Raw genomic sequence first — 10,176 nt, 5'->3', positions numbered from 1 at the left:
AAGTGCGTGTGTATGCATGCAAGTGTGTATCTACCTGTGAGTGTGCACGTGCATGTATCTACCTGTGCATGCATGTATCTACCTTTACGTGCATGTATCTGCCTGTGAATGCATGCATGCGTGGGCGTGTGTGTGTCTACCTGTGTGTGTGCGTGTATGTGTCTACCTGTGTGTGTGTGTGTGCGTGTATCTACCTGTGTGCGTTTGTGCATGCATGTATTTACCTGTGTGTGTGTGTGTGTGTGTGTCGATCTATGTGTGTGCATGTGTGTGTCTGTGAATGTGTCTGTGCGTGTCTGTGAATGTGCATGCATGTATCTATCCGTGAGTATGTGTGCATGTGTATCTGTCTTTTTCTCTGTGTAAGTGTATGTATGTGCCTATCAGTATGTCTCTGTGTAAGTAGTGTCTGTGTATGTGTGTCTGTGTGTGTGTGTGTGCCTGTGTATGTGTGCCTGTATGCGTCTGTGGACTATTTGTGATGTAAATTTGTCTCATGACTGAGGACATTGCCACAGCGCACTGAGGTACATTCTATTGCCTCTGGCAGTGTTTGCGTGAGATGATAATTTATCAGGAGTTTAAGACTGCATGGGTTATAGGTGAGCTATTTAGTCAATATTTGTCCACATAGTAAACAGGTTTTGCTCATGTTTGCCATTCCTCGGGCTCTGATAAATATTAAATATGAAGCAGAGCGTAACGCTCTGTCGAGGTAAAGCTCACTGACCTTAACAGGCATGTGGAAACTCTGAGTTTGTTTCGTGGGGTTAATGAGAGGTTACTTAACCTATAAGGGGGAGCTGGTGTGCACCAAGAGGTATATAACTCTGATATAAGCCCAGCTTCCATGGTCATAAAATCCGTAACCGTCTACAATCCCACACAGCCCTACTGAATGCCCAGAGTCCTAGAGTCTTCAGAGTGTTTCTCTGGCCTGGAGCCCCAGCTCCCAGGCCTCCATTAGACATAGGCCTCATTCTCTCAAAACCTGATTCTGTTGTTTCCTGTCAACAGTAACTTTTGTCTTGGGTGGATTCCGCAAATCAATTACTATGTGGGTGGCACGGTGGCTCAGTGGTTAGCACTGCTGCCTCACAGCGCCAGGGTTCGATTCCACCCTCGGGGGTGACTGTGTGGAGTTTGCACATTCTCCCCGTGTCTGCATGGGTTTCCTCCCACAATCCAAAGATGTGCAGGTTAGGTGAATTGGCCGTGCTAAGTTGTCTGTAGTGTTGAGGGATGTGCAGACTAGGTGGGTTAGCCATGGGAAATGGAGGGTTACAGGGGTGGGTGGAGGGGTCCTGAGTGGGATGCTTTTCGGAGGGTCAGTGTGAACTCAATAGGCCAAATGGCCTGCTTCCACACTGTAGGGATTGTATGATTTGTCAGCATTTACAATGGGACCTGCCTATGTAAACATGTCACAGGGACAAGACCACACAAAGCAGATATTGAATGTGATCAGAGCCTGATGTATCTATGATCTCTGTGTACAGCAGTATTTAGGTATTAATATCAAATAAATAGGGATGCTGTGATGTTTAGGCCTGAAGACAGTCTTTGATTTTGCTATCTCCTCAATCAATCCATAAAGAAGCCAAACACATGGTGTGGCATCAATCACACAGCACAAAAAAGGAATGGGTCTTGACCACTACAAGAAAAAAAATGCTACTGTGTTGATTGGTATGCTACAACAACAACTTGCATTTGTAAATCGCCTTTGATTGGGAGGAACATTCACATCAAATTGGATACCAAGCTAGAGAAGAAGATATTAGGAGGGGAGACTGAAAATATCCTTGGGAGCAGATCCTCTGCAAGAGAAGGGGGAGGAGAGAGGCAAAAGGGTTTCAGGGGAGGGAAGTTCAACACTCTCAGCCTCTGACGGTGGGGTGACAGGATGGCAGACTGAAGTCAGAGAATACTGGAGGGGACGTTAGAGTATTACTGGGAAGAGATTTAAATCTTATGCAGTATAAAATCATGTTGATAGTTACATTTCTAAAATGCTTCTAGGCTTAAAACACCACGAGCCCGAGACATGCTTGATGCTGGAGTGATTGTTGCTCTTGGTAGTGACTTTAATCCCAATGCATACTGTTTCTCAATGGTAAGTAAATCCATTGTGTCATTGTTTGATCCAGTGTCTCTGTAATAAACCTATAGCTTTGACCTGGAGCCTTTGAAGTGAAAGACTCCGTATTTATCCGGTATTTTTTTCCAACATCTGGAAGTACTTATGTGATTTGGAAGTGTAGTCAATGGCATATTGTAGGTAACACAACAGACCATTTTCACAAGCAAAAAGCTTTCTGAAAATGCAGGTTGTCACAAGCAAACCCCATGTGAGGTTCCCCAAGTTACAAACTTTTCAGACGGAAATACCCCAAATCGTTAAGCTCCGGGGTGGGGTGTTGGGAATGGACTGATTCCCACTGCTCCCTCAGTCGGTCACGATAAGGTTCGGTTTAAAAGGATTCCTCTGTTGCGAATGCCTTTCTCCCTGACCAAATGAATAGTCGATAAAAGAGTCGATTTAACCGGGCTTACTTGAGTTAACAAAAATGTGAGTTTATTGGTTTCTACATGAGGAAACACATTGGGAATAGGAAGTGGGTCTGAGAAAAAGGTAAAATTTAAAAGATATAAACAGACAATCTCTCTGGGTAGCTCGGGAAAAGTAGACAGTGAAGCGTTGACAGTTGAACAGGCATTTTTGGGATTTTAGTTTTCACAGGTTAGTTGATATCCTTTCACGCTGTTTCCTTTCAATGGTGGTTACTTAGCAGCATTCAGAGCAAGAGAACCCTTCTGTCTTGTCTTCTGACAGGTTACCCACCTAATTGGCTCCTAGCGTGCAGAGTGAGAGATTCCTAGATCATAGCATTAGAGAATCGGACAGTACAGGAACAGGCTGTTTGGCCCATCAAGTCCAGGTTCGAATCCCACCATGACAGATAGTGGAACTTGAATCCAATAAAAACATCTGGAATTAAGAGTCTAATGATGATTGTGAATCCATTGCTGATTGTCAGGAAAAACCCATCTGGGTTCACTAATGTCCTTTAGAGAAGGAAACTGCCATCCTTACCTGGTCTGGACTACATGTGACTCCAGACCCAGAGCAATGTGGTTGACTCTGAACTGCCCTCTGGGTAATTAGGGATGGACAATAAATGCTGGCCTAGCCAGCGACACCCTCATCCCCTTAATGAATTTAAAAAAAACTTCAAATTACCACCCTGTGTGGCTTCCTGCCTGGACCCAGTCACTCTCTGTTCCTTGAATTGTACCCTTAATTGGGAAGGGTATGAAATGTTTAAATTCCTTTCTGAGAATTATTTCGTTGAGATTTTCATAACTTGCTTGTGACATAAGTGCCCATACACTCATGGTCGAAAGCAAGTAGGTCTGGTCAAGCCATTTCCTGAGGTATGGAAGTTTTGATGGTATGGCTATGGCACTAACTGATGCACAGTTAACATCAGCTTTTCTACTGCTACATATTCAGTGACACTTTCCCCAAGCAAGAGGGAGTAAACTTCATACGCTCTCCCTGAAAGGTTAGTCTGCTGAGGCCAATGTTGGACTGGCCATTTAACTGCTGTAATATTGGCTGGAAAGAAAACCTAGAAGTTAAATGAACAGTTTGAGCCAGTGGTGTCTGGGGTTCCGGCCGCTTAGCTTGAACAGTTTTAGTTCACACTCCTTTTCCACACATTTTTCTTGAAATTCTCTCTCTTCACTCTCTACTCTTTTTTCTCCCTCTCCCACTTCTCTCTCTTTCCTCTTTTTTTTTCCTGAAATTCTAGTTTCTGCTGCTCCATTTCAAATCTCTTTACAGCATGGTGGCTCAGTGGTTAGCACTGCTGCCTCACAGCGCCAGGGACCTGGGTTCGATTCCAGCCTCGGGCGACTGTCTGTGTGGAGTTTGCACATTCTCTGCATGGGTTTCCTCTGGGTGCTCCGGTTTCCTCTCACAGTCCAAAGATGTGCAGCGTAGGTGGATTGGCCATGCTAAATTGCCCGTAGTGTTCAGGGATGTGCTGGCTGGATGGATTGGCCATGGGAAATGTAGGGTTACAGGGATGGGATGGGAGGGTGTGTCTGCATGGGATGCTTTCCACAGGATTGATGTGGACTCGATGGGCTGAATGGCTGGCTCACGTACTGTAGGAATTCTATGAACTCCTATGCTACATGATCCGTTTCATCATACTCAGTTTCCACCTGTAATCTCTTTGCAACATTTTGAGATTTCTGACTTTTGGATGAGGTTGTAGCAGTCGTACACGGTTTGGAATTAAAAGGCTAAAAAAGTCTCGGATTTGCAATTCATTGTCACAAATTCTTCCTATCCACTCCTGGAGCAGCAATCTGTGTTTCAAACCTACACAGGCTTAGCTGTGATTTCCAGTGGTTGTGTTAGCCACTTTCAGGTCAGTGTATCGTTTCAGGGAAATTCACAGCAGTAAGGAGAGTGGGATAACAAGGTGTAGAGCTAGATGAACACAGCAGGCCAAGCAGCATCAGAGGAGCAGGAAAGCTGACGTTTCGGGTCTGGACTCTCCTTCAGAAATGGGGGAGGGGAAGGGGTTTCTGAAATAAATAGGGAGAGGGGGGAGGCAGATAGAAGATGGATAAAGGAGAAGATAGGTGGAACCTTGTGCATTTCATGGATCGTTCATTGATAATTTCGCTTCTTTAATTTCTGCTGGTTACACATGTCGTAATTTCCCCGGTAGCCAATGACCATGCACCTGGCATGTGTAAACATGAAGATGTCGATGAATGAGAGCCTGGCAGCTGCCACTATCAATGCTGCTTATGCCCTGGGAAAATCCCACTCTTATGGCTCATTGGAGGTAGGGAAGCAAGGAGATCTCCTCATCATTAACGCACCAAGGTATGTCATGTACTGAAATTTCGCTCATCCAGAAGAGCTGGCTGGTAACAGCATACAGCAAACTTTGTTTAACCGGCATCTTGTTAACATGTCCTCTCGATAAACCGGAAATTACCCGTCAATTTGTCTTTTAAATAGTTGAAGGTGTAAGTGTAAACGTTCTTTGGCAGTAAGTTATATTCAAGGCAAAGTTGCATAATTATTCAAGTAACAGTGATGTGGTTACCCCGGCATTACGTTTCTAGCACTTAGTGTGTATGTCCTCTTGATTATCCGGAATATTGTTCAACGGCCACACTACCTAGTCCAGTAGGTGCCGGTTAATGAAAGGTTTGCTGCAATTACAATGAAAAGAGTGACGAGAAATTGAACTCTCTGTTAAAGGGAAATGTAAGATTTCTCACTTTTAGAGCTAATTCTCATTGTCTTCACATTTCAACTGGAACTGCTCTTTATTACCCCTCTACTGAAATGGACTTTGAAACTTAAGCTTCTATTCTACAAATCTTTAACAATTTCAGAGTACAGTTTGCTGAACATTTGTTGCTGGAATTTAGAGAAGTAGAGGAACTCCTCCGAATTGAAGAACGACTTCATATAAATGATCTGCGAGAATGACAGAATTGTTACAGTACAGAAGGAGGTCATTCAGCTCATAGCGCAACACTAGCTTTTCAACTGAGCATCGTTACTGAATGCCAGTCTGCTTTCCCCCCACCCCCATCCCTGCACACCACTTCTATCCCAGTAATTAGCCAATGTCATCTTGAATGCCTCAATTAAACCTGCCACCACCACATTTCCAGGCAGTGCATTCTATTCACTAACTACCTACTGAGTGAAGGGTTTTTTTTAAAATCTCATATCACCTTGCTTCTTTTGCACATCACTTTAAATCTATGCCCTCTCGCTCTTGTTCATTTGACAACCTACTCTGTCCAGCCCACTCATGATTTTGAAAGCCTCTATCAAATCTCCTCTCAACTCTTTTCTCTCCAAGGAGAATAGACCAAACTTCTTCAATCTATCGTCAAACTGAGGTTTCTCATTTCTAGAACCATTCTTGTAAATCGCACTGCACACACTCCAATACGTTCATAATTTCCTCTAATGCAGGGCTAACAACTGTACACCACACTCCAGCTGAGGTCTAACAAGTGTCTTATACGGCTCAGATATTGGCCCAAGCCTGGACATTGTCCAGATCTTGTTACATTTGAACATGAAATGCTTCAATATCTGAGGAGTTGTGAATGGTGCTGAACATTGTGCAATCATCAGCAAACAACCCCACTTCTGACCTTATGATGGAGGGAAGGTCTTTGATTGTAGTGTTATTATCTTCATCCTAAATTTCCATTTCGGTGTCAAAGTTCTCTAATTCTGTCTCTAATCCCCTCTGCCTTTCTGCAGTTGTTTCCTCATTTAAACCCATCCAAACCATTGGTCAACTACTCTGGTGGAACCTTACATGATTTTACGTCAGATTCTGCTTTAAAATCACTCTCATGTTATGCCTTGTGGAGTTTCCTTAAGTTATAGGTGCTATATAAATAAAAGTTGCTCTTGCTGATACTTCAATTGTTTAAATTATTGGATAATCCAGATTTAAAATGGAAAGCTCGGGATTATGTCTTTGCCCTGTGTGTGTGTAATGGTTAGTGCCCAGCTTGTGATGTGGGAGACTGGGATTCAAGTCACTGATGGCAAGTCCGTAATTTTGACTGTGGCTCAGTGGCTGGCACGATCCAGTTTGAATCAGGAGATTGTGGGTTCAAGTCCCACTCTTGCTGTCAGAGCCCAATTTATAAGAATTACAGGAATTAATAGCTTCATTCACACTGAAGTAAAGTGTTGATCTCTCCTATTATCTCAAACCACTTGAAAAATTGCTCTTTATACAAAGGCCCATTCCATAATCTTGTTTACAGACTGATGAGCAGGTTAGTTACTCATTATCCATGATCTCTTCTCAAGGACAATGTAAAGAAAGAGGAGAGAGGGGTCAATTGGGGAAAAACTCTCTGCTGGTTATAGTCATACTTGACACATAGGAAGAAGATTGTGGTCATCTGAGCTCTGGGACATCTCTGCAGCAGTTCCTCAGGATAGTGTCCTATGTCCAACCATCTTCAGCTGCTTCATCAATGACTTTCCCCCCATCATTAGGTCAGAAGTGGAGATGTTTACTGATAATTGCACACTGTTCAGCATCGTTCACGACTCCTCAGATACTGAAGCAGTCCATGTTCAAATGCAACAAGATCTGGACAATATCCAGGCTTGGGCTGACAAGTAGCAAGTAACATTCACACCACACAAATACCAGGTAATGACCATCTCTAATAAAAGACAATCTAACCACTATCCCTTGACATTCAATGGTGATCCGATCACTGAATTCCCCCACTATCAACGTCCTGGGGGTTACCATTGAGCGAAAGCTCAAAGACCTCACATTTATAACAGTATTGTGGGTTTGCCCCCAATATATGGACTGCAGCAGTGAAGAAGACAGCCCACCACCACCCTCTCAAAGGTAATTACAGACGGGCAATAAATACTGGCCCAGCCAGCGACTCCCACATCTCATGAATGCATTTTTTAAACACTAGATGCACTTGGATGACAGATGTTGCAGAGCAGGTACAGACAGACCATTGTGGATATATGAAGATGATACAAGTGTGGCATATAATGACTGCATATCTCCTGCAGGAGTAGCTGACAAACATCAGCAGCTACCAATAGTCCAGGAGAATGAACCAATGCCTCAGTGGGGAGCACTCCTGCTTCTGATGAATTGAGACGGTTGTGGGTTCAAGTCCCAGTTTCGATGATCAAAAAATCAAGGCTGGCACTTCAGTGCAGTTCTTGGGGATTACTTCAGATGACACTTTAACCAGGGACTTATCCACCCCCTTAGGTGGATGTACCCTGGCACTACTCAGAAGAAGAAGAGGAGTGTTAAGACAGGTGACCTCACTCATATTTATCCCTCAGTCGGCACGAGAAAAAACAGATTCTCTGGTCATTCTCATGCTGGTGTTGATGGGGTGTCGTGTTTCCCATTTTACAGCAATGAGTTATGTTCAAAGCATTTCCTTTGCTGGAAAATGCATTCGGATGATTTGTAGTTATATAAGGTGGTATATAAGTGCAAGTCTTTCTTTATAAGAGTTACAAAATCTACAAAATACGAATAAACGTAGCTTGTTATTTTTGCTCCTTTAGGGCAGAGCAATATTTTCATTATGTTTTATCTGTTAATTGTTACATCTTCCTTTTTTGATCTAGGTGCTGTTTTCTTTTTTACACTTTGCTTCAACATCTGCAAATGCAGTTGATGTTTCCAAATTAAAGCTGTAATTAAGATTCTTTTGAAAGCTGCAATGTGATTCATACATTGTCAAAGTAAATCCCTGTCTTTTGTTTTTAAGGTGGGAGCACTTGATTTATCAGTTTGGAGGTCATCAGGATCTAATCAAGTATGTCATTACCAAAGGAAAGATCGCATATGAAAATAGAAGCTGCCTGGATTATTAGCAGTTCCGTGCTCAAATCATCAGCTAAATGATGTCAAACTATTCTGCAGGAACTTCATCCAGCGTATGAGCAGCTAAAACAGATCACTAACTTATAGCACCTTACCTGATCTTTCATTATTTTGTTTGTTACTTTTTGTTCATTTTTGGCTTGGAGCTGTGAGTGATGAGCTGAGAACTGAAGGTGACCTTTAGACTGTGAGCAGCAGCTTATTTTAAAATAAAATGGAGAACAAGCTGGTATGTGTTTATGAGGCCAGGCCTGGATGATAATTTAATTGCAGGTTGATTCTTGTTCAAAGAACACCGCAGCTGTTTCAGTTCTAGGGATACATTATACTCAGAAAGATGATAGGCGTTGAATGTTAACTAGGGCCTCTCAGTGGGGCAACCTGTTTAAGAAAGAGAACCAAAGTTTGAATTGGTTTTTGAACTGTTTATGATAACGATTGAGGCTGTGTAAGCTGCAGGATGAAGGTTTGGTTGCTCCCTGGTTATCCTCCCATTACCATGTTATTGAAAGTTCAGAGAATGGAATCTCAGATATAAGAATTAAGTGAATATTCCTTAGAGCTTACTGGATGCTATTTGCATGAATCAGCGTCTTCAGAGGCCAAGAAAGATACAATCCCATGTGCCTGTGAGATTATAAATTGTGGAATCTGCTTAAGTGAATTTGATATTTACATCTCATTTTTTTATTTTGATTTATCCTTTAACTTTGTCTGTTAGTCTGTCTAGCTTTGTGTGAGAGTGGGGTCTAAAATCAAAGAAGATTGGGTTTATATCATAAACATTAATTAGATTATCTTGTCTAACTTTGCTCTGCTCAAGCTACTGTATTATTAATAAATTGTTAAGTATTTTATATATGCTATAAACCTGGTGTCTAGTATTAGTTAATCACAAAGTCTGGGACCAGTTATTTAAAAAGTATGATTAGGAGCCATTGGAGTTAATTTTGAGGGTCACTTCAGTATATGAATTTTACTGAGTTGCAATTCCACGGTCAGGTAAGCTGATTTCTTTTGGCTATCCATCTCCAGGACAATAGCAAACCTTGTTTCAAGTTTTGGAGTGTCTTTGTAGCAAGTCCTAAATCAAGATTACAATTAATTTGTGGCATCTATACTCAACCTTATCACAGGAACTATCCTAATGATACGTTATTAATTCAAAACTACTCTATCCTTTTACTGATGAGCTCTTAATTCAATGTAACACTGTAGGAAATTGTGTCTCAATAAACTACTCGTAGAAGATAAACAAAAACTTCTTCCTGTTTTTTTCTTGTACCTATTGTCTATTGGCTGCCTGGATTTTGACAATCACAGAATTAGAGAAGGTTAGGATGCAATAGGAGACCATTCTGCCCACTGTGTTTTCACCAGCTCTCTGGGCATTTTGCCTTCATGCTAACCTCCTGCCTTTTCCCCATATCCCTGCACATTATTTCTATTCAATAATCTTTCAATACCCTCTTGAAGACTCATTTGAACCTGCCTCCACCATGTTTCCAGGCAGTGCATTCTAACTACTCGCTGAATGACGAAATGTTATCTCAACTGACATTTGCTTCACTTTAAATCTGTACCCTGTCCTTTACAAACATCTCCCTGTTTACTTAGTCCAGACCGCTCCTGATTTTGAATGCCTCTGTCAGATCTCCAAACCTTTCTCTTTTCTGTGAGTGTGGAATATGCTGATTCTGCAGCTAAT

General features: G+C 42.1%; 1 protein-coding gene across 1 annotated transcript in view; it reads left to right on the top strand.

Moving 5' to 3' along the window:
* amdhd1 (amidohydrolase domain containing 1) overlaps positions 1–9,710 on the top strand; it is a 16,009-nt gene extending 6,299 nt beyond the window's left edge. The window contains exons 3-5 of the mRNA XM_048610450.1: positions 2,023–2,116; positions 4,752–4,912; positions 8,353–9,710. Coding sequence (XP_048466407.1) covers positions 2,023–2,116; positions 4,752–4,912; positions 8,353–8,458 — 361 coding nt within the window. The 3' untranslated portion in view covers positions 8,459–9,710. The remainder of the gene's footprint in view (positions 1–2,022; positions 2,117–4,751; positions 4,913–8,352) is intronic.
* Positions 9,711–10,176: the final 466 nt, after the last annotated feature.

The sequence above is a fragment of the Rhincodon typus genome, chromosome 22, assembly GCF_021869965.1.
Source record: "Rhincodon typus isolate 14 chromosome 22, sRhiTyp1.1, whole genome shotgun sequence".
NCBI classification, from domain to species: Eukaryota; Metazoa; Chordata; class Chondrichthyes; order Orectolobiformes; family Rhincodontidae; genus Rhincodon; species Rhincodon typus.
Note: the sequence above shows the minus strand (reverse complement) of the source record. Positions and strands in the feature narration are given on the sequence as shown.